The sequence below is a fragment of the Myripristis murdjan genome, chromosome 16 (assembly GCF_902150065.1).
Source record: "Myripristis murdjan chromosome 16, fMyrMur1.1, whole genome shotgun sequence".
Classification (NCBI taxonomy): domain Eukaryota; kingdom Metazoa; phylum Chordata; class Actinopteri; order Holocentriformes; family Holocentridae; genus Myripristis; species Myripristis murdjan.
Window position 1 is genome coordinate 23,401,673 of NC_043995.1, and position 25,286 is coordinate 23,426,958.

The 25,286-nt window shown below is 40.2% G+C and overlaps 1 protein-coding gene across 3 annotated transcripts; it reads right to left on the minus strand.

Annotated features, from left to right (window-relative positions):
- Positions 1-56: 56 nt before the first annotated feature.
- inpp5b (inositol polyphosphate-5-phosphatase B) lies at positions 57-24,703 on the minus strand. 3 transcript variants are annotated; one of them, XM_030072284.1, is made up of 23 exons: positions 24,231-24,703; positions 23,663-23,742; positions 23,434-23,531; positions 23,251-23,280; positions 23,039-23,149; positions 21,146-21,289; positions 16,228-16,321; positions 15,027-15,197; positions 12,626-12,727; positions 12,206-12,320; positions 10,406-10,522; positions 9,730-9,917; positions 9,291-9,402; positions 9,081-9,190; positions 7,581-7,716; positions 6,582-6,692; positions 6,173-6,338; positions 4,889-5,124; positions 2,842-2,943; positions 2,126-2,210; positions 1,861-1,988; positions 1,616-1,727; positions 57-622 (listed from the first exon to the last, which is right to left on the minus strand). In XM_030072284.1, exons 1-23 carry the CDS (start codon positions 24,285-24,287, stop codon positions 513-515), a joined length of 2,715 nt encoding a protein of 904 aa, XP_029928144.1. In that variant the 5' UTR covers positions 24,288-24,703; the 3' UTR covers positions 57-512. The 3 variants fall into 3 exon arrangements, with proteins under 3 accessions (XP_029928144.1, XP_029928145.1, XP_029928147.1); XM_030072285.1 differs by lacking the exons at positions 23,039-23,149; positions 23,251-23,280; positions 23,434-23,531; positions 23,663-23,742; positions 24,231-24,703 and adding an exon at positions 21,722-22,113; XM_030072287.1 differs by lacking the exons at positions 21,146-21,289; positions 23,039-23,149; positions 23,251-23,280; ... (1 more) ...; positions 23,663-23,742; positions 24,231-24,703 and adding an exon at positions 20,130-20,281.
- Between the last annotated feature and the right edge of the window lie 583 nt (positions 24,704-25,286).

The following is a 25,286-nucleotide window of genomic DNA, read 5'->3' on the forward strand; positions in this document are numbered from 1 at the left end:
TGTTATTTGTTTCAGTTCACACACACACACAGAGAAAGAGACAGAGAACAAGAGGCTATATATACTCATAGACATTGTTATTCAAGTTCATTTCCTTTGCTTGCTATTTGACAACATTCATCAAAATGAATAAAATATTTTAAAAATACTAGTGCAGCACATCTTCTGTTTTTAACACTTTTTATATATAAAAGAAAAAAAATCAGCTGTTGAGACCTGAAACATCAAAATACAAATTATTTATCTTAAATAAATGGCAATATACATACATTAAAAATGGTTAGCTCTCTACAGCTGCTCTGTGATATACAATAAAAGCTGTGCATCAGCAGCTCACAAACATTGCTGTGAAACACTGAAATAGAAGAAGATTTTCAGTTGTACTAATTACACAATCTATACAGAGAGCGTTCTAGGAATAGAGGAAATCATAATTTATTTCAAATACTAGGCTGTACATAGTTGTAGTGTTCGCTATTCAGCATGAAGGACGAAACAGAGGACCCCTCCATCTAGCAGAGGTCTTGGACCAGGAAGTGCTGAAAGAACTCCTGGGTCTTCCTCTTCTCTGCAAGATCCTGCTTTGTGGGGGACCTCAGGAGCAGGGCAGCAAAAATGGTGGCTGTGCGGAAGGAGAAGACACAAGTCAAAATGCAAACTTGAAAAATGAGCTTTAAGATTGTTCTATCTTCAATGGAAAAAAAATCTTTTGTTTGAGAGGTTTTTCATAGACTGACTGTAAAGCGATCAAAGGTAAGATTTTTTTTGTACTGTGAAGAATGACACATTGTCTAATTAATGGCCAGCAAAATGGATAGGAATTTAATAGTCAGCCAAGGATTCTCTATAATTATCTCCGGCAGGCAGCGGCTTGGGAGTGTCTGTGTGTGTGTATCTGTCTGCAGGTAATCTCACATACTGCTGGGCCGATCAGCCTAATATTTTTTGTGCACAGTTACGGCTGTGTGATCAAAGACCTTTTGTAGTTGTGATGAATAAAAACCTTTGAAATATCTGTTTTATACTGTGACTGACTGTGCTAACTCCCCACTTCTCTTAATCGGCCGGTAGAGGCCACAAGTGATCGACTGCCTCAGCTTGGGACCTTTTATTTTGAAAGTTTTTTATTTATTGCCACTGGCGACAGCCAACCTCCTGTTACAATCGTACAGTTGTTACAATCGCTTCTTGTTGAGATTCAAAAGTTGATGTACGTGCCGGGGCATGTTAGTTGGTGGATTGTTTCTTTGGCATTTTCACTTTGAAACTGACATTTTACATCGATGGTCTCATGGAATTGTTCCTGTCCAGATTTGCACGCCAAGGTAAGATAATTGCGGCTTGTATTCATTCAAGCAAAAATTACAGCACTGTGGTCATTTGAAAACATTCATTAATGTCAGCCAGCTGCTAAAATGCCTTTGTCAGATTTGTCTCCTTATAGCCTGTCTGAACGCACTCTTCCAGTTACAATTTCAAGTGGATTATTTCATTATTTTGAGCTTTGATTTTCAATACATATCGCTTGATTCATTCATTTCTCTACAGTCAACATGCTGACTTAAGCAGGAAAAAAAATGCATTGACAGAAGCACAACTTTCCTCTGTTTCTTACCCAAAATGTTGACATCCAATCGATTGTTTGCAGAATTTTTCAATAGCTCACGAAGAAAGGCAGCTAAATAGTTGAACACGTTTTTATGGCACTGAGGTAGCATGGATACAACCTAAAGACAAAAATAGTGTCAATGTCAGTATCACATCAGAACCACCAGAAATTAACTTTATCGGGAAAACAGTGAACAATCAATATCAGTGGTGATTTTTTTTTGCATTGTTGTGGGGTTTGTTTTGATTGACCTTCTCACACTGGCTGGCACTGGAGCAGCATTCTAGGCACTGCTGGTAGAGGGAGTAGGGTACCACAGGCTCTGGGAGGGCATCAAGGAAGAGGAGCAAGGCCTCTGCCACAGAGTGGTTACTGCCAGCTACAAGTCGACAGAGTCAAGGACATAACTCTTGGACAGAATCTGTATATTTTAAAAAGCAAAAGCCAAAGACCTTCAATGGTTAACCATCCACTTAAACTTGACAAAGGACAAAAATCTGTTGTTTTCAAGGATACGGAGAGAGTCTGGCATGCCTGTGTCAAGGCAATCCCTTATTTCTGCAAATTCACTTCGGAGCCCAGGTTGCTGAAACAGGTCTTCCTGCAAGTTGAAGAAAAAAAATGAATATTGAGCTGTTCTGTCATTAAAACAAACAAACCAGCAACCTCCCTGGTTTCCTTCATTGTGGAGCAATATCTTCCCAGTGAAACTCTCTTTCTCGTGACAGGGAAGGAGCTAATGGATCAAACTTGGTGGATGTACACTGTGTTACACTTGCATGGAGCAGCAAATACCACTATACAAGTAAGAATTCAAATTATCATTTTAAGCTTTGAGGTTTAAAAGAGCTGCACTAGAATTTGAATTAAAGCAAATGGTTTTTTTGGGTTTTTTTTTTCTGTTTCATTAAGATTTTGTAAATTAGGGAGAACAAATCTACAGAGTCATTCCAGTGCCCTGGTAGTGCAAGAGACTAAGAAAAAAACTTTAAAACATCCAAACTTTTCACTCTGCTAAGTTGCTTGTGTGTGCAGCAACCTTCATTTGTTTGTCCTTGTAAGAAAAGCACACCCAGCTGGGAGGAAGCCAAAATTGCACAATTCACTCAGAATCTTTTTGAGGACATGAAACTGTAAACAAGAAAACTACCCAACACAAAAGGAAGGAACATAGTGGACTTTGATATTATTATGGCATCAATGTAAGGAGCCCCATCATCACATTTCCTGACCTGTTTGATGGCATTGCGGAACAAGTGATCCACCATCATCCAGATTTCTTTAGGAATGTCTAGAGGCTTTTCAGTGATTTCTGCATCATCTGACATCTCAGTCTGTTGAAAAGAGACAGTACAAAAATCAACAGTCAGGTGAAAATATACTCAAGTGTGTACAGCTTTAAACAAACTGAGGACAGTGTGTGCAGTGGCCAATAGTGGCACTGAGTTTACAGTGATAATAAACACACAGGAGCAAGATAATACAGCAAACATTAGGTATCTTTTCTAGGAAACCTTTCAAATATTGATCACGTTTGGTAGGAATAAAAAGAAATACATGAACTGCCTTCCAGAGATAAATCCTATTTGAAAGGTAGCAGGCTATTTTGTGTGTGGGGAACCTCACCGACAGCCCTCCTGCTAGCATTTCAGAGCAAAGCTGATTTCAAGCTTGGCCACAAGCTTTACAAATGCAGAATGCCTACTCACATTGGTACCACTTCCTCTGCAAAAATAAGAAAGCAGCCCCCAGTTTTACTCAGCAGATTCTAGCCTATATAAATTAAAAAGTTAAAAAAAAGGCAGAGAAGCTTTTTGGCCATCAGCATGTCTGACTTCACTCAAGGTAGTGACAGCAGTATTACACGGTAACATATTTATATATCATATTCATGTTCATTATCAACAGGACTTTGCTGTGGAATGTCCCACTTGAGATGATTTATGCTGCATTTTCCTTCTTTTTCATGGCTGCTATTTTTTTTTTTTTTTTAATTTGTTTTTATTGCCAGTTTGTTAAGCAATTTGGCCTTTGTTTTGAAAAGTTTCAATATAAACAAAACAAATTATTACTTTTATTACCTCAGCCACTGAAGGTGGATAGAGGTTATGTTTTTGCCTCCGTCTGTTTGTTTATTTGTGAAGATAACTAAAAAAAATAATGGATGGATTGGATGAAACTTCATGGCTGGGCTAATAATGAGCAAAGAATGAGCTGATTAAATTTTGGAGTATCTAGGTCAAAGCAGGTAAAGGTCACCCAAAGGTTATAATTCACATTTTGGGCAACATCTCCCAGACAAAGCACTGCAGACAGATGGAGCTTGGTACGTTGTGCTACTGCAGGGAATTGTGCAGCGTGGCGGGGGCTGCTGTCTCTGAATGTTCTTGTTACTGTAATTACTAGCATTTAAATCCTGTTGTTTTTTTTTTACCTCTGCCAAGGATGTGGTGGAGATTATGTAAATACCTGTCTGTCTGTTTGTGACCAAGTTACCTCAAAAAAATTCAGAACGGACTTATATGACTGTGTTGCAATTCAACTCATTCACCTCGGTGTCATATTTGGTTAACTGACGTCATTAGACGCAGTGCCATAGACTCCAATGTTACAACTCCGCCATAAAAATTTCAGTAGTAGTGAATGAAATGCCACACAGGTCACACTTTCATCTTTTCAAAGGCCTTATTAAAAGACTTCAAATGGGCACAATCGTCACAGCTTTTATGATATAAAATAAAATGTATGGAGGCGAAGGACTGCTCTGCTGAATGCAGAGGTCAGATCTGCATATGTAACGCAACCAGTGTAGGCAATTCAGCTGATTTTAATGCATGCATATCAGATCTGACCAGCTGACAGAATGCAGATGTACTGTACTACACTATCAGGTGAAGGCAAATACCAGATCTGCCTCCTTGGTGAAGGCCTGTGCTCTATTGGACACATTCTCTAGTTTATAGAAGATTTATCCTAACCTTCACAACTACAAAAAAAAATCCATTTGGCTATTTACAGCCCATTATTATTATGCAGTGTCCAAGGTCATGCAATTCACAGGCTGATGATCACAGGGGGTCTGCATGTTGACATTATAAGATGGATTATCAGGTAACCCAACTGACAAAGAGTTGGATACATCACACAACGTTTCGCTTGCCACTCCTCATGATATATGACAATATCTGTTTTTTGCTGAGACCAGTGAGACAAAACTGAAAGAAGTGGTATTTCAGGGCCACAGAAAGTGGTTCCTGCTGTGCACCTGGCGGCACTAACCAGCTGACGGATGGTCTCTTGGGGCATGTCCTGGATGGGCTCCCTTAGCCGGCATAACGTGCGGATGGAGGTGCCATAGCAGCTGGGCAGGTAGTTTCCGGACACAGAGATGAAGTAGTCCTTGCCTCGCTCCAGGTGGAGCACCAGGATGTCCTCGATCTGCTGCTGGCCAGAGTTTAGATCAGGTGCTGTTGAGCGGTTGACAAACACCTCCAGGTCAATGTCCACACGACCACCTGTATGTTCAGATCAGAAAATGATGCATGATGCAGTGTATGAGACACATTTCTAAACATTTTATTACAGTGACAGTTTCTAAACACTTTTATGGTAAATTGGGATGCAGCCAGGTCCAAACAAATAAAGATCTTTTGCCTACAATGAAGGTATATATATTACATGACATTATACACATGATATAAGCCTATATTACATCATCAGTCTCCTACTTTCTCTCCTCTCTGCTCTGTTGTCCGAGAGTGGACAAATTAAAGGGAAAAAGACAAAAAACAAAAAAAACTTGATAAATGTAACAGTAACTTGCTTAGCCAATACGCCACTTTCTTCAATGTGCTTGCGAAAGTCTGAAGAGGAGTTTTGGAAGTGGAGATGGTTTTCGGGACAAAGCAAGGCCTGAGTTATGTAATCAATCTTTTTTTTAGATTTTGGTAAAACACTGTCCAGTGTGGCCACTGGCCAGGAATTTTTGCTGGAAACTGTGATTTGCAGGTTTCCTCATTCTACTTTCTCTCCTTTGTACATGGTTGACTTCTTGGCATTTGCTGTAAGGTGTTTCCCCAATTGCCGAATTTAGAGCAGATAAAACACTTGTGACAAGGGTATAAATGGTAAATAAAAAAACATGACAAGTACTCGATTACAACACAGTGATTAGGCTAGTAACACTTTTTTTGTATTTGTAACACCTGCTAGAGGTGTGGCTGTGTCCTTTCCGTTCTAACTACTGCCTGAACTAGGCATGATCAAAAACTACAGTTGCTAGTGAGATAAACAAGAAGAAACATTTTGACATTAAGCAAGCTCAGGAAGTGTTGCATTCAGGGACCCTCATACAGTACTGTGTGGGAAATACACCGATTCTCCAGCACCTGCAGCACACCTAGTTCCACCATCCATACTTAAAATTCATTTTCTCGCGATGCTTTGGTCCTGCGGGAGGCCCAGCGGCCCTCCATACTTTTAATACACCAGGGAAAACCCTGCTAAAGGTTCCTCATTAAATCTATGGTCCCTGGGTGTAGTGTGACTGTAGGTGCTACTCACCCTGAGCAATGAAGCCTTTGGGGGGGTTGGCAGTGAGCCAGGGTTTACAGTAGGTAGGCTCATTGGGCTTCTGGATGAACTCAAACTGGCACGGGACCTGCCCGTCATTAAGGAGACTCAACGTCTCTGCCCGGTGTTGCATAAATTTCACATCTTTAAAGTGGAACTGGGGGAGAAGAGATGATTTATATGGTAAGACAGACAGATTCAACAGCAATCTACAGAGATGTATCCCTTAACTACCTGAATTGGAGCTGTGTCCTAAGAGCAATACACAGATACAGAGGGGGTACTTCATTCATCATCAAGGGAATACAATGAGAAAGTGATTTATTGTACATAGTAGATGAGGAAGGTATTACGGCTCTCATTACAGTATAATTAGACAGAAAGGAATATGAGTCCTCACCTCTCGCTTGGACAAGGTTACAGATGGAATACACTCATTCTCCATCTTGTCTATGTTACGCACAATCTCCTCAAAGGTCTTCTTGTAGGCCTCATCATTCACTCTCTTGATCTGTAGGAGCCGACAGAGGAAATTTAGAGCCACAGAAACAAAGCAGAAGACTTTGTTTAAGGAGTCAGAACAGCAACTTCAGTATTAACACTGGTTGGCACTGTACTGAAAAACAAAAATCCAAATGAAAAATAAAACACTGTCATCAAAAAACTATCACTAAAAAATATATAATTGCACTGAAAAATATATTGGCACTGGAATGAATTATATAGAAACATAAATTATTGGCATTGGGAGTGCAAGGTCAGTTTTGACATTCACTTAGTTTTTAATGCCAACTTTTGTTTGATGGTTTGTTTTATTTATTCATTCATTTATTTGTTTGTTTGTTTAAATACATGGGTTTTTTTTCAATGCAAATTTAAATTTAACTTAGTTTTTGTTTTCATTGCCAATATTGTGTTTTTTCTCCCCCATGCAAAATACTGTAGTTACTTTTCTGGCACGAAATGTAACAAAATATTATGATTACTGTTCTTAAATGAAATGTTAGTTCATGCACATTTCTGCAGATGAAATGAAGTGAATGCTCAACACGTGATCCTAAAAGCTTTAACCAAACAATTCTCATAGAAAATATTCTAATTTTCATGCACTGTGTCCCACATTGGAATCTAAGTGCATGGAGATGTGTGATATGTCCTTCACCATAATGAAGTGTCTTAGACAGGTTTGATGTGAGAGATGCAGATGGACAGATGGTATGGTGAATCTCAATGCACCTTACAATGATTTAGGGTCTCCTTAATTTCGGGATATGAGGTTAAAAAATAAAAAACACAACCACAACACCCGCTCACAGAAGTGAAAGAAACAAAAAAAAAAAAAAAAAGGGGGGGGGGGGGTTTCAAAACCAAACCACGTGGGTGGCCCCGGGCTTCTTACCCCAATCTCCAGCAGGGAACTGACTGGCTTGTGGTCACTGGTCTTCAGGGCCATGTGACTCTGGTAATGTTGCTGCCTGACATTCTTCCCTCTCCACAGGATCCGGTCACACCAGGCCGGCACGCGACACTTTTCACTAAATGTAGAAGGAAAGCATGTATTTTAGACCTGTAACTTTTACAATATTATTATTATTATTAAATTCAATTATAAAAATTAAATGCCTTTTCAAGTCATTTGTATATGCTGTAGGAAACTTGATAATAATAATTATTATGATAATAATGTTATTCACTAAGTGATCTTTGTAGGGATTTTTTTCTTTTGCTAAGAGGCAAGGTAATTACTACTGTGCACTTAAACTGGGCACAGCCTCCTCCAATTTAGTGCCTGATTTATTAGAAACCAGAATACCTGATGGGCAATATAAATTTGTATTTATATGCAAGTCCTCCAGGTTAAAACATGTATGACAAATTATTTTAACATTGCAGAGTACGAAGAGCAGACTGTGATTCCCTGATACGGCTGAAAGAAAGGCCAGGAGCTGAGGTAATGTCAGGGGTTTTGTCAGTGCTGGTATGGCATCCTCCTGCTTTTTATTTCAAATAAGCATCAATCAGATAGTTTGAATAGCATTAGATAATAAGATGATAATAAATATGACGTGGCAATCTATAATTTCTTTTAATGGTATCCTGACATTTGAGGGAGAATAATTCTCTCTTAATTCTGGAAGGTGTTCCCTCTTATTTGTTGTCATCTCTGTCTGTTGTTCCCATGGAGAAACACCACAGCTTTCTAAGGATAAGAACTTAACATGTGCTTTGTCTGTGCATTAAATACATGTGCATTTATATTTGTTTCAGTAAATCAATGAAAGTGGTTTGTTTCAATAGCCGGCTGCTTTGTTTTTGCACACCACACCACTGTCTCAGAACACAATATATATCTAAATCCACCCAAAGGAACCTAAGTTTCCATCATTTGATTCAGCTTTTATTATCATCCTAATTATTTGTTATTGAGAGAGATGGAATTTTCCCTGCATGAAATTAACAGTGTATCATTTGTCTGTAAGGATCATTCATGGGTGGAGCTGAGCAGATGCGTCATGTCCTGAGATTTGCATTTCATTTACATTATTTCCGCAACTTTACACTCCCATGGAAGTATTAATCCACTGCTACTATTCGCAGATCTAAGTGTTGTGAGATCTGTTTTAAAACATACAATACATTGTTAGGAAATTAATTAATAAATGGGCAAAGAAAGGCTCAGGTTACAAAGAGATAATTGGGTCATTGCTTGTGCACACAGGTTAATACGTCAGAATCTGCATAGTTTACGCAATCACATGCATCAGTGCCACTGCAAACACAGTAATAATATCTGAATGCATCATTCACTATCTTGGTAAATGGTCTAAACGGTCCTCCAGCTGAAGGACAATCTCCATTTTTATAGTGAATGTGTAGAAAAGCCTTTGTATGGGAATACCTTGTATCCCACTGGTCAGAGCCGGTGTCATATTTGTATGTTGGCTGAAAATCGATCTCTCCTTCCACAAAGCCGACAAATACAGCCTCCTCATCGATCTGCCTCTTGAGCTGAGGACCGCGAGCAGATGTCAACATCACCACTCACACATGACATGAAGAATAAACACCCTTTCAAATAGTGGAAAGGAGAGACCATCATTGGGACTACCTGGTCGTTATTGTGCAGCGTTTCAAAATCCTTCTTGGTGATTAGATCCTTCACATAGTCAACATCAAGGTCACTGATCCTGTAGTTGAGATCCCCAAGCCATAGGACCACACTGAGGGAGAGGAGCAGATGAAAGAGGAAGACGCATGAAGACACGAATGAATGTGGTACAGATGTAATTATAGTTTGATTGTTAATGACGATATGCTGTGACGTATTCTGCCACTGCACCAGTCATTACATATTAATCTTACACATAATTCCTAAAAATACCAAGATTTAAAAAAGTAATAGTAAAAACATTACAACCACAGGTTTAGATGACATATTTTTTAATTAATTTGTGCCCTTGATGTGTGCCTGGATGTACAGTTCTTAAGAAGCCACTAAATCTTTATGAATGTCATTTTAATTCTCTGACATATCAATGGTTCCATACTTGTGCTTCATGATTGTGAGCGGGGGCTGGCTGGGGTCTAGGTGGCGAAACTGAAGCCGGCTGCAAATGTCCTTATAGTCTTGGTTACGTCTCTCGTACTCGTCGATGTGGGCGGCTAGGTGAGAGTTGACCACGCAGATGTCCGAGTAGTGAAAGCGAAAACGAATCGCCACGGCACCCTTGTTTCCCTGTGAATCATTGAGTGATTCAGTGAGAAGAGGAAAGAGGGAAGTAATGAGAGAGATGGATTGGTCAGCTCTTGAGAATTAAGCAAGCTAGACTCCAAAAGCTGCTGGAAAAAAATCTGGGGCAAGAACAAAAGCTAGACACGCTGTCTCACTTGACAGCAACATAAACAGGTGCCTCATTTGCCTGGTGAAAGATGGGGCAACATTAAAAAGTCTCTCACTGGACACCAGCCAGGTAATCAAGGTGGCGTATAAGACAAAGATATGCTCTTCTGCAACAGCCCATAAAGAATAAAGTTGGAGCTGTCAGGTATGGTGCTTCATGGATGAATAGAGTTGTGAAGAAACAGTCCAAAAGCAGAAACAGACTAGGCTTAAAAGTAAAACACTAACTCAGCTTTTCAACATCTTTTGTCTGTGATGTTTTCCTTTCCCTGCCTTTTTTCATCCTGCTAAAACAGAGTTCCAGCAACAGAATCCGTCCTCACCATTCTCCCCATGATGCCGGTGCCGACGGTCTCAGCCTCCACTTCGGAGATGAACTCTGCATGTTCCTTCTTAACATAGAACAGCAGCATAATGCCCACCAGACGCACCAGCTTCACCTGCAGCACAATATCAGCAGTCACATACAGACACACACTTAATCATAGAGAGTAAAGTAAGGGCAGCACGCACAGAACAACTCACAGATTAACACAGCATACGCGATTTGCAGTACATTTTTACTTAGCATGCATTTAAGCACCATGACTAGGGCTGTGATGATAACTGCAAAAACGTGATTACATGATGTCCGCCACGGGGCTGACATCATTACCGTCAACACCGCGTGATTTTATGGGCCAAAAGTCAGTTTGAGATATGTGAAATTTTTGTGTCAAAATTTTTTTTATCTCCAGAAAAGAAGGTCATAGAGACATGGGGCAAAAACCACCGTGTTCAGAGGCCCCAAACTCCCCAAGGGATTCAAAACATATTCCTTTACTCACAAGCTCAAAAACAGACTAATTAAGAAAAAAAAAAAAAAAAAAAAAAACAAGAGCCCAAAGGAACCTGTGTCAGAGCATAAATATGCCGTTAGAAATAGGAATCGCAACTACCCCATAGCTAGACACTTAGATGAATTTCACAACACTAATGATTCTTTATTGCTCTCTGGTTCCCCATTTCCGACATATTTGTGATCTATGTTTGATTATATTGAGCAACCAGTCATCTTTTTTTTTCCTTTTTGTTTGCCACAAAAATATGTTGCTGCACTTTTGTATCTTTATATGAACGTGTTTCAGCTGCTGCAAATGAAGTGTTTTAATATTGCAAATATGCCAATGTTCAATGATTAATAACTGTGGAATCTGAGTACTGCAATATAAATTAGCTTATTAGCACAAAAGAAAGAAAGCAATGTTGTGAGAGTAAGCGGTAGCATGTCCATTCCCTCATGAAAGAAGCCTACATGCACTTTATTGGCTCACTGTGTACTTCAAAAACGTAACTGTAATACTACCACTGCAGCAAATAGGCTAATAATTATAATTAAAGAAAATTAAGCTCTTTTCCTCTCTGTTTTCTCCAAGGCCTTCTGATAGAAACATTTGCAGCACAAACCATCAAAGACTAGGGGCCAATTTTTCGTGGAAGCAAGCAAAACAGTTTGATGAGCTTTGCTGTCAGCATCACATGGGACATTCACAAATTAATGTAAAACCATTTATTTTCAGCCCGCTAAGCTACACTGTGTCAATTAGGAGGCAGCCAAGTGTGCTTTAGTCAGTGGGTTGACAGGAAACTGAGATATGACATGCCATTATGCTGGCTCTGTAACTAACTAACTTCAGAAGACTAAAAATGTCCCTGTCAGGAAAGAGGAACCCGGTTGGCTTTAGTCAGCACTTTGAGAAAGAGGAAGTAAATGAAAGCGAATGAAGAGAAGAAAGAGAATAAACACAAAGGCACTCAAACATAAGGACTGAGCTCACTAAGCTCTCTAGACTGGCAGGGCTAACTTATCTTCTTTGTAGCAATACCCTGTGTAATATCCAATGTAATGTGATGCATTGAGTTGTGAGGCATCTGTAGGCAAAAGTGAGTTGAAACCAATTCTGCGTGTCAAAATAAGAGCTAAACGAGCCTTCTACAAACAGAATACAGTGAGCAAAATCATTCACAGCAGACTGACACAGCAAGTTCAGATGTTTCCAAAACTTTGTGCAGGATAACACAGACAAAACCTCCATTTATAACAATTACGGCTGAAAACAGGGTTGGAGAGGAGATTTCCTTACTAAGGCGTATTTGGCATCTGGATGCAGGCCCTCGGAGACAGCCTTCATCCACTCCTGCTCTTTGGGGGTGTCGTTGAAGAAGAAGGCCTCTTTGCTGAGGTCAAGCTCCTGGAAACTGCACAGAAACACAGAAGACTACATTGTTGTAAACTTTGACTACCATGTCTGAGGTTCACCCATTACTTTTGCGGTATTCTTTGAACTTGTCCACTCCTTGACATCAATGGAGTTAACTGAAACGTGGGCAGGATTAGTGAATATCTGGCACATAGCACTGAAGAGAGTGGGCGCCAGTGCCCGCCTACTCAAAACAGAATCAAAGGCCAAAACATCCGTGGGGTTTGAGCAGTATGTATCTGTATAATGGGATTAAATGGAGAAAAAGCAAGGCTATTTTGTAACAGGGGGGATGTGACTTACCCCACACAGTACATGTCAGGAGGGTTGGGAGTGCAGCTCAGCCAAGGATGGAGGCTTTCCTTTGGTGTTTGGCCATTCACATTGTATGTACCAAGGAAAAAGCTAAAAGAGAAAGGGGAGAAATGAAGAGTGGGCGCAAGAAAGAGATAGCTCTGAGGGAAAAAAGGTACAAAGTCAGAGAATTTATTTGAACAACTGCTGCTTAATATGCGCATCCTGCAAACTGTAAGGGCCTTAAGCAAACCAGCGCCTTTTCTGAAAAGCTCTGAAATTATTGCTTGTTACAACAACAGACCAAAACACTACAATGGTGACCGCATCTATGGTGAGCTGATGCAGCAGCAGAGCTCCTTCAGCCTACAGCTCTTCACCCCCAAGGAGCAGCACACAGTGTTTTAGCTGCTATTTTGTGCTGACAACCATCACAATGTGCAACACTTCCTGCCTCACTGACCTCAGCCTCAGCTAACTTAGGAGGCTGCTGAAGCATGGCACCTGCACTACACTGTTCATGTAATCCTAGACGCTGCTTTCTGTTTCTTTACTAAGCTCCTGAAATAATCTACACATCTGTATATGTTCAGTATTATACAGTATAAATAATGTATATATCCAGGAACATCTCTCAAAATGATACTGTGCTGCCGTAGGGTTGGAGTACAAATAGCTGACTTTGTCATATCGACTGGAAATGAAGGGTTAGGTACAGTCATAGTAAATACAATATCTGCTGATAGTGAAAACAAACAAGAACACAGATGCGTCCTTGTACAATGTCACTTTTTCTGTACGTGAGATACAACCATCTGGTAACACTTTTTATTTAGATTTATAATAGACATACTTAACAATTTCTTTATCAAACATGCTATTAATAATCTGTAGTCTTAAAGACCAATTTAAAATGTTCTACTCTAATAAATGTTGGATTAATTATGTTTACTACCCCTGATTTGCTCAATTCCTGCTTAAAAATCCTTTTTCACTTTGCAGTATCCTAACACATGTATAATTTCTCACAAGGATCAGTAATGTTTCACATCGTCTTGGGGGGGAAAAAAATACATTTTATTTACAATGCTGTAAATATGGGCATAAATTATCATGTACAGTTCCACCAGCAGGTGGCAGTGTGGCCTAGAAAAATTTTCTCAAGTCATGTTTTTAAAGTTATTAAACATCTCATCTACCAAGTGACAGGCTTCATGAACATTAAGTTGTGAATATAATAAATAACAGTTTACATGAAAGCTATGGTTATTATGCTACGGTCATGGTCACACCCCAATGTCAACTGAACATGACAGAAAAATGACAGTAGAAAGACTTTTTGGGAAGTTGTACTCACAGCTACTTCTGACATCTTCCCCTCTAGAGCTATGTGTTAACCATGAAAGATGACGCATCTCTGGTCAAACTAACATAGACCAGTGTACAATGAAACACAACTAGACACAAAGTTGATTCATTTTTCTGTACATATATGTAAAACCTGTGCTCACAGTGATACGGTAGACTCATTTCCTACTCACACAGTTTTGACCACAAAGTTTTAAAATATCAGGCCAGCAGAGAATAACTCAGCATTAGTATGTAGTAAGAAACATCTCTATTGACCTCTTAATGTTTTAGAATATTAACACTAAATGTGTGTGGAGGATATTATGCATATCCTATGTCTTGCATTGTCCTTTTGCACTCATGTCAATGTGTCTACACCAATGTGCCCAAGACAAATTCCTGCAAATTTACTGTAAATGAAGTAAGGCGGCCCTGAGGAACCTTTTTTTTTTTTTTTTTTTTTTTTTTTTTTTAAATATTTAGATAATAGCTGAATATTTGTATAGTGAATGAATATTTGCATATTCCGTGTAAATTAACTGGCCTGTATAAACAAACTGGTCTACAGCAAGGTGCACTCAAACCAAATTCTTGGATCTCCTGAAGATAGAGGTACTGTGCCACCAATAACCTATCCCACAATCTAAGACACTAAAACATGACACTGTAAATTACATTTTTTCCAGTACCTGAAATTTATTTCGATTTGACTCTATTTAGATTTTATTCCAGTATTTTTTTTCCTTCTGTTTTGCACATCTGACACTTTAGTTTATTTTAAATCTTCAACTACATTCACGGTTGAATAAACGAGTTGGAGAGTGCGGCTTTTCTTTCTTTCCAACTAAACTGTGTGAGCTTTGCGGTCTACACTTCCTGTTAAGTTGTGTCCTCATCCTCTCCCTGTTGATGTCGCACTCAGCCTTCTTGTCATCAACCAATTGAAAGTTATATCCAAACAGAAACAAAACAAACGATAAACTATATCTGGATATTTGGGATTAGTACTAAGTAAGTTAAAGTCTGAATCTGACTCAATAACCAATTCAGAGTAACATACCTGAAGTACTCCAGGTAGGTGTACAAGTCCTCATTCTTCAGCAGCTCACACTTGATGAGGTTGTCACGTAGGCCGAACTGCGGCATGGCCAGGATGTGAGCTTTGTTGAACTGGGTGTGGCTGGACGAGCGCACCAGCTCATCCCGGCTCTCGCGAATCACTTTGCCCCGACTGCTCGCCATCAGCGACGGGGGATAAGGTGATGGAGACAGAGACAGACCAAGATATGACCAAGATGACGCTGTCCAAATTGCATGACCACATCAATAACGACTACCAAGATGACGATAGTGTGTTTGCATGGGTTTGTTTTGATTTTCCTACTCAAACACCAAATGTGCAGTTGAAAGAGTCATATCCAAGATGCTCTGTTACCATCAAGTCACGCCTCTCTTAAAAACAGGAATAAACTTATGTTGTAAGAGAGATTACACTCTACTCTACTGCCACTGACATCCTAATGTACATCAAGTCTGAACAGCAGCAACAAGCACCCTAGGTATGCAGTGGAGCTCTATTTCCATGTCATCAATACGGGTTGGGGCTAATGGAGAGTCAGGAGCGGGAGAAATCCAATATGGCTGGCCCCTTCAGCCTTCCGGGAACATACCGTAACTATGCTGAAGAGCAATAGCCTGAACATTAAAGAGGAATTAAATTAGAGCTGGGCAGTATATCAATATTATATCAATATTGTGATCTGAAACTAGATACTATCTGCGATGTTATACGTAGTGGTGTTGTGATATGGCATGGGTGTTGATTTTCTTGATTTTAAAGGCCACATTACAGCAAAGGGATGCAGTTTTCTGAACTTATCAGACTATTCTAACCATTCTAATATTTGTCTCTAGCTGCTTGGTCATAACATGCAAATTACTAATGATTTGTTTATCAAAAATCTGTTATGTAAATATCTTATAAAAGCACCATTAGTCATCCCTACAATATCGTCACAATATCCATATGCATATTTGGTCAAAAATACCATGATATTTGATTTTGTCCGTATCACCAAGCCCTAAATTAAATCAAAATATTCTGAACCTCAAATGTCAACAGCTACCATCGATGAACCCTAAATTTTGACAAATAGTCCCCAGCTGCTGCAGTGGAGGTGGTAACTTGCTGTTGAGGAAGGTCGCTATACTGAGCAACATTCAGTGTACACACACACACACACACAAAATAAAACACTGACCTCTCTGGGCTGGACGGTGACCCGGATTTCTCTTGACCACTGTCAAAACTTTTCTCCTTCTCCACCGATCCTTTGTCTGTCTGCAATAATTTCTCTGTTTGGAGGGAACAGGAGAGAAAGATGAAGAAGGAGGCCGTATGTATTTAGCTGTTTAAACAGTGATAAACACCCAGTACTAAAGTGATAAATCCTCACAGCAATAAAATACAAAAACAGCTTTAAGAAAACAAGGAGACAAGCTCATCACATCATTGCTGTCTGCTGGGTTTGCCTATGAATGCTGTCTTCTATGAATCGACATCCTATGCAAGCTCATTCTGACCGGAAAAATTCATGCGCCAAGCCTTATTTTACGCCTTCCTATATAATTTGAGGAGAATCAACTGGAGCTAATAATGAAGACTGAAAACAAAAACCAGCACAGAAATGAGGAAGTCAATCATAAAAGTGTCAAGTCAGGGCTCGCCTGCTGTGGTCAGTTGGCTGAGGCTGAGGTCTGTCGCAGTTGGTTACATTTACTGCATCCTAAGTAGCTGGAATTAATGGGCGAGTGTCAAGAATGAGACAATATGGCCCCTATCTCTGCCACCTCTGTAGAGAAAACCGTTGGCTCTTGCGAAAAGGAAGTGACAAGATATTAAAAGTCAATGAGAAATCAAACAAAACTATTTATGTGGGCAGCATTGTTTTATTAAGCCAAGAATAAGATGTGATCCATGCCTCTTGTTTGCCAGATAAAAGCCTATTTGTTTCCTTAAGATGGGATCACACTTAATCGGTAATGGATTTACACCATCTATCTGCAGAATTCTATGCTAAGACAACCATGGCTGAAACATTAAGCATAAAACTGATTTGACGTGGGTATCGGCTGGACTGATAATATCTTTATTTCTGTAGCACTTCTCAAACCAAGATAACAAAGTGCATGAACAGAGAGAATGAAGTGAAACAGAGGTAATGCTTTTTCCTGGCCAGATCTACTGACAGCTAGGAGGGCACTGCCTGAGGTGCTCTGTTCAGATTAATAACGGGTCAGAGCACTCCAGGATATAACATGAGGCAATATCTCAGTGACCCGTTAAATCTTACAGAAAAGTCTTAAGAGGAACTCTAAAATTTACAGGAAGCCAGAGAAGGAAAAGGCAGAATGGAGGTGAAGTGATAGCTCTGTCTCCTAGTCCTGGTTGCTATGTTGTGCACCATTTTCAGAGGGCTGAGGGCGCTGGGAGAAATGAATGTCATTACGAGTTACGTCACTGGGAGGGTGCATATAAATAGAGAACTAGGGGTCTAGGATGGACCCTTGGGAAACACCACGACTGCTGTGTGTTGCGAAAGAGGAGATGTCGACAATTTCAACAGCAGACTTTCCATTAGACAGATGTTACAGAAACTGAGAGCAATACATGACCAGTGAGCTTAACACAATTTTTTGTTTCAGTTTCTTTAAAAAAAGATAGTTAACAAAAACAAAAAAACAAAGTAATACAATATTTATTTCAGTTTGTACATAGGCCTATATTTAAAAACAAACAAACAAAGAAAAAAACATGCAAATTTGAATTTGGTGTGATTACATCTTACAGGGCATAAAATATTTTTTAAAATGCATGTGGGGACTGACATGCACAATCTGCTGTGTATGACATGTTTTGCACTCGCCCTTTGCAGTTCTGAACAGGCCTCTGCAATAATATTACGAAGACTGTGCTTGCAACTGGCATTTAAGTTCACAATGCCTCTTACCTCATTTTCGGAAAGGCAAAAAAAAGCACTGTATGTTCTTTGCCTGGCTTTGACAAAACTAACCAGCATTCTAAAAAAAAAGTGCTTTTGCCTATTCAACACTGAAAAGGCTAGGTCTATCATCATGTTAAATCACCCATGTCTAGAGAACCTCAGCAGGAACAATGATATTTTATTTTAAAACCACTGGCTCTCAAAGGGGTGACTGCCCCGTTTGAATTCTTCCTCTGAGACTCTAGACTCTGAGTCTAAATGTACAGTATGTTTGTGCATGTATGTGTGTCAGAGTGCACAGGAAAAGGAAAACAGTGCTGCCTTTTGCATGAGAAAACCCCCGACAAACTGTGAGATGCCTTTGGAAGGGCAGAAATTTAAGCTTCTGGAACATTCAATCTGAAAAGCTGAAAATCTCTATGCGCATACCATCAAACGCTTGCGCTCAGGCCAAAGAAAAAAATAGGCCTACTACATAGTAAATGGCTCTGAAAAACAGATCATTAATATGAGCTCTTGCTTGGCAAGTGATTAGGCAAGACCATCAGACCTAGATCATAATCATACTTCACTATTAGGAATAATAGCTTACTGGTAGAGTATGTGTTTAAAGTTTACAACTGCTTTGAAGACCAGATGGGTAAACCCTGCTGTAGAAAATACCATGAGCACCAGAAAGCTAATACAATCTACACATTTCGAAAAACAAAGTAGCATAAAAAAGTAAAGGGGAAAAAACAGTGCTCTGGCTTAGGGGATGCACAGATGAGAGGAAAAGTGGGGGAAAAAACCCCAAAACAATCAAAGGCACTGCTTGGCCTCAGATCAACAACCAAGTGACCTCACCAGTCAATATCAACACCTGTGACTGTTCACTAACTGTAGGCTACTAGTGGCCACATGGAAAGATGTTTTAATTTCTTAAGAGACACCTTGGAGTTTGCTGAATCCTTTTGTCGCCTTCAAATTAGTGTATTCAACTACAACTCTGTGAAAATCCATTGTATACTGGAAAGAGCAGCACCTGATCCTGGTCTGAAAAGGGAACACTAACTCTCCAAGGCTCCTGTGAGGTATAACTCAAGCAAATACATGGCATTTACATCCCTCCTTATGGCTTTGGTGCTCTTAACCACATAATGAGCTTACCTACACATTCTAATAAAAAGGGAGTCGTGTGAACAGCGGCCTGTCGGGTCAGTCTCACACATCTGTACCATCTTAACAGCATCTGATCACAAGTAGGTGTCTGTGCAGATGGCTGAAAGGTGTTGCCCCACACTGCAAGTCTCTTCCTTATTTGAGCATCTTAACAAGCGCACAATGGCCCCCCTGCTTCAAAGTTCAGTATTGCACAACCCTCTCTCTACCTACCTAAGGTAATAAACCGCATAGGAGCTGATTTCATTTCTACATTTATGCTCGACTATAAAAGACATTATAATGTGTGGGAAACACTCATCAGTAAATTGCAGGCTCTGACATGCCAAGGCGGGCTTCAAAGGGAGGTGCGCAGCCAGGCTTTTCCAAGTGAAGCTAAGAGGCTTTGTGCCACTAGAAAGTAGTCCACTGAAAGTTTACGGACAACTGAGGCAAAGCTAACACGCTAGGAGGTTTAGCTAGTGGGCAGTGTTATTTTATTTTTATTTGGTACCATGCTGTCATTAGGAAAGAAGAACAGATACTCGACAGACAGGCGCAGAGGAAACAGGGTGAGAACTGCGTGTCTGCTATATCACACCGCCGACCACAACAGGTTTATTTTCTATCACACTCCGCGACGACCACCACCATCAATGCACGACAACAACCACAAGTCCACCAACCGGCGCCAACAGCTAATTCACCGAGTTAACATTAGCTACGCATTTTGCTTTAGTGTGGCTGCAAAACGTCGACTAAACACAAGCAGAGACGGACAGCTAAAAAAAAAAAAAAAAAATCACTGTTATGGGCTATCTAACAGTGGCCTTACATGTTAGCCACCTGGCTAGCTGGAGTTAGCTTCCTTGAGAAAAATCGACAACATTGCCGCGAACTTGCTAATATCAGCTAAGAAGCGAAACTGAATCGGACGGAGGGATGCAACCGCGTTTCGCTCACATTACCGCACATCAAATTCAAGAAATGGAGGAGTATGTATATTTGTTTTTCCATACCAGAGTCTCTGATCACCCTAGACATCTCCCTGCACCGCTCCTACACATTCTGTGCATAGCAATGTCCAATCTAGGGACCTGCTCAAGCTAGGAGGAGGAGGAGGAGGAGGAGGAGGAGTTTTCCTTCCGGCTGCAGATAGTAGGCTGCCACAAACCATAACCCACCATGCACTGACACAAACATTAATTCAACACACAAAATGCAAGTTATGCAAAAGAAAACACTCATTTAGTTCGTTCCTAATCCCACGACAACCCCTTTTTTATATTTATTTATTTTTTATTATTTAAATTACACTATTCATGAGAGCACCAAAAATAGTCTGTGCTGTTTTTACTCTCCTTATTTGTATGACTCAGTGCGCTAGTGTACTTCCCCAAAATGCCAGTTTCTCAGTCATTTGTGACTTTTCAGTGATGGTTGGCCATGTGTAGTCAATGGAAAATGTTTGATGTAAGTTACATCATGTAAAGTTATGATATTTGGCACTGTGAGGACAAAAACCTTTAACTGTGAATCAATTGCATCTTCAAGTGTGTTTATATGTGTACAACATCAAGTATGTTGTATATATAAAGCAAAGTTTTTGAAGAGCTCTCCAAATTTCATCCCTTTCCACAGGTCATTGTTCCTTTTCTTTAATACTTAGAACTATATATAAAGATTATTGCCAAAAGAAAAGGAAAAAAAAAAAAAAAACTCCTGCACCTGGCAAAACGCTTACATTAATTTTTCTTACATGCTATTAATCTTTTCAGTGTCTGGCCCATTTCATGTAACATCTAATTAAGTGTCTTTTGTCTATGTACATTTGTTCAATAAAAAAAAGAATAATTCATGGGGAGAAAAACTGCATCAACGGAAGCGGTAACTGCAAAACCCCTTAATACAGATTTTATCAGTGTCAAGACATCTATGTTGTGAAACCGTCTAAGAGCAAAGGCTAGTGGGCGAATTTTCTTGGTAATGGAAAGACAGACTGTGCTCTTGCACTTACAGAGACAAAACGACAAACCTGATTTCCTGTGTTGGTTGAGTTTGGTGAGTGTTGCTCCGAGGGGGGCGAGGGCCTGTTTGACTACTGCTTGGCCTCTGGTGGCTTTGTGGTACTTCTTGACCCACTCAAACTTCGGTACCTGTGAGGGAGACTTGCACACATCTAAATAAAAAGAGAAAAACAAGAGAATTGGAAAACGTGAGGATGATCCAACATGGTGTGAGGGTGAAACCAGAACAAAATGGTTTGCAATAAGAAACCTGTTTGGATGATATACTGATAATGTTTTCAGACAGAAGTGGACTAACTGGAGGAACAACAATGGTAAGGAGGAACAAAATGAGATCAACAACAGTGATCACCATGGGAAATAAGGATGTAAAACATTAGATTTCACTGGTTTTGGATACCAGTGAAATACAGAGAGGCAGGTAATTTTTCACAGCATTGATACAACTGGTGTTTGTAACCAAAAATACTTCTTCTTTTTTGTTCCTATGAACAGGTCTTGTCTGAATTGCCAACTTTGCTCCCATTTTCTAAGACCACTTGTTCAAATTTTTCCTGTGTATCAACAGAATCTCACTTTCCTACCTTGTCCATTTCTCATATTCTTCGTGTGAATGACAACATTTGCTGGGTCGCTTAAACGTTCCATCACTGTTATCCCTCACCAGGTAAAAAGTCTGTGTGGATCCAAGTGTACCACAAAAAAATGTAGCACAATTACAGCATTTCAGTCCTCTTCCATGTCCATGCAAGATTTCTGCTGTGTGAAGTAGTGAGCCACTGCCAGAAGTGACACATCCCTAACAAAATGGAGTGTGTGTCACTCTTTGAGGTGGCCCATTCCAGTCAGATGAGCAGGATGCAGACGGACAAAGTAAAATCGTGTTGAAGAGCAATGTTTAAGAGGCAGTGTTTCTTAAAACTGTTTTTGGTCCATTTTAGAAATGCAAGAGGGAAATTGCAGAGTAGATCATTCAAACTCCACCCCCTTTCTCTCTCTCTCTCTCTCTCTCTCTCTCTCTCTCACCCTCTCTCTCTGTCTCTCTCCCTCCCTCTCTCTCCTTCTCTCTCCCCCTCTCTCTCTCCCTAAAGCATGTGTTCCTATTGACAGACAAAAAGTGACACCACTGGTTCTGCTGTTTTAAATTTGGCATAATTTGTGGTGCCAAGCCAGAAACATTTCTATCCAATCCATTAACCAAATACTTAATATTCAATTAGAAGTCAATAATTATGCAGAGTTTATGTAGTTTGTGGCAAGCACTTTTCATTTCCTCTGTGCCTCTTACGGTCACGTAAAACAAACTTGCTAGGCAGGTTTTGCTCCAGAGGTAATGAGAGCAGATTATTTGCATGCCTTCACACGTCACTAAGGGTCACAAATATGCTACTCGTCTCGAGAGCAGGAAACCTATCTCCTGCATCAAATTCTAAGATGAGCAAAGAATTAGTTTTGTGCCAAAGTGTGCATGACAGAGCAGTTACACGGCTACACCCGATGAGCCGGGTTCCAACCCTCATTGAGTTTAAGGACTTTTCAATGTCTTGTTTGGTGAAATGCAAAGGGCCTCTAATCCTCACAAGAAGGCATAGTGAATAAATTCATTTTGAAACTGCTGCTTTATCAAAGCAAATATCTGACGCAAGTTTGTCCTCAGGATGTAAAGTGTTAGTCCTTGGGTGGAAACTGGTCCACAGAGCTGAAGCGCATTTAACAAATTGGCTGCTATGTTTGAAAAAAAAAGTAAAAATCATGTATTTGCAAGGCCCTTCTTTCATTTTCAGTTTGAAAGTGTTTTTTTTTTTTTTTTTTTTAAATTCAATTTTTCTTTCAATTTCTTTTTTTTTTTTCAAGGCCTGCAGGGACCGTGGATAAGAGGACTTGTCTGAGGTCTGACCTACCACTCCAGGCCCTGTTGACCTCACTGAGGAAGAGGCGTGAGTGGGAGCCGAAAGGGAGCCTGAGCTCCAACTCCTCCTCCTCGAAGCTTACTCTCACCCTGGTGTCAGCACCTGGGGCAGCATGGAAAACACAGAAAAATGTCTTTGCAGTGCATGAGGAATACAGAATTGCATAGCGAAACTATGCTGTAATAGAAATGAAGGCAACTCACCCACAACTGCAAGTTCATCTGGTGAGGAAACTACGGATATTGCAACAGAGACACATTAGTATGCATGACTAAACAGGAATTACCATGACATGTCATTACTTTTTAAAATAGCAGTAATTATCTTGAGGACAATGATTCCATCTGGGGTTGAGTCTCGAATTATTTGATCTGCATCCTGCTCACCCTCCACAACTGCAAACTCGAGGGAGATGGGGATAATGTCCTCCAGTGACACATCATCAGCAGTGATAGCCATTCTTCTATGAGTATAAATAAAAAGCCTGCAAACAAGTAGAACAATGCATGTTTTAACTTCAGCCAATCAAGCTGAACCAATGATGTTTTTATGGCAGAATCTGAAATTTTGTGTCTGTATCTGTGAGAACTGCTGCACAGGTTTGTTCTAACTCACGCATGTTCTTGTGCGGACTCCACCAAACCCAGCAGTCTACTCTCTGTGATACTTTCAAAGAAGACATCACATTGGACGGCATTTTACCAGTTAGTTAAGGACATTTTGCATTCATGCATTCATGAAGTTAAAGCTCTCAGTGAGTGGTAAACCTAAATTCCTCTCATTACAACTCTCCTGGGATAAACAAGTAAAAACTTAGTGATTAAAAAAAGAGAAAGCTGAGCTGGTGAAGCAAAGTTGCCATCTTGTGGGTGAAAGGTGTTACTGCAAAAGTTGGACTAAAACCTTTGGCTGTCACACCCGAGGAAACGCGTTGTATAACGAAACGATTGTATGCTTTGCCAAGACTGAAATAACATCCCAAGTAAGGTGGGGCTTTATTATTTTGAGAAACATCTATAAGTGACCACAGCCTCCGCCTGCAGGCCCTGACCCACGCATGGCGTTTCCAAAACGGAGTAAAGGAAAAAAAAAAAAACAACTAAATGTGTCAGGTTAATTCAGATTAGGTTTGTCGCCTGTAATCCCTTGATTTGCTCTGGTGAAACACAGTCGCAAAGGATACTATGATGCAGGTCTCCTCTTTTTCCAAAGTTTCCTGAATTGCGACGGACTGATCCATAACGAGGACTGGTGCGTGCCAACTTCTGCAAAGTCTCCTAAAAGAGTCTCGGGGCTTCTCACACAGTTATTTCACTCGAAAGCGAAGGGTCATCATGAAGCAGCAGGGACATCTCAGAGGCTTCGTGTAGTCCGACATTACTCCGTCTCGATCCAGATGTTTTCTCCTTCCTCGCTGGCCCAGCCCGGCCGAGCTGCCACGCACTGATTCGGGGTTGCTCTCCGGACCCGGGGTGACGTCACATCTGGGCTGTCATCATCTTAATTTCAATTGGATTAGACTACTGATCCCGAAAGGATTATGTCCTACAATAGACCTGTCTTCTGGCTACTACGAGTGATAACTGCACCAAAGATTTCATTGAAAGTTTCTGAGCAACATTTATGAATCAGGGGTAGCATAGAGAGAAAATGCTTTAAATGGGTCCACCCTCAAAACAAACTCCTGGCCACGTGTTTTCAAAAGAACTCAACGAGATATCTCATTATTTTGCACAAACACTTCAATAGCAAATGAGCAAACAAATAAACAAGTAAACAAATAAGTAAATAAAATAACCTGCCGCTCTCTTGACGAATAGCCTATCGGAATTGCTCTTTCCACCACCAGAAAAAACAACGCAACAAACAGCTGGATACAACAAGTGCACGCTCTCAGATTGTTGAAAGGCATGTTGGGAAATGTAGGACGTCACACACTGAGGTGGAAGTGGAGGAGGTGAGTTGAGGGAAAGCATGCACGCCAAAGAAGTAAATTACACTTAATGTACATATGAATTTATCTTTGTTTATTTGCTCTCCATAATAACCACAGCTGTCTGTTTGATATGTAATGCGATCATGGCATTTTGCACAGCCAAGTCATAAAATCATAGTGTGCTCCCAGCTGTGAGGACCTGTGTCTTTCACAAGCAGAGCAGAAATCAACCAAGTCTACCAGCCTAGACTATCTCCAATTTCCTATCTCCATGCGCCAAGCTGTGCCAAAGTCTATAAACTT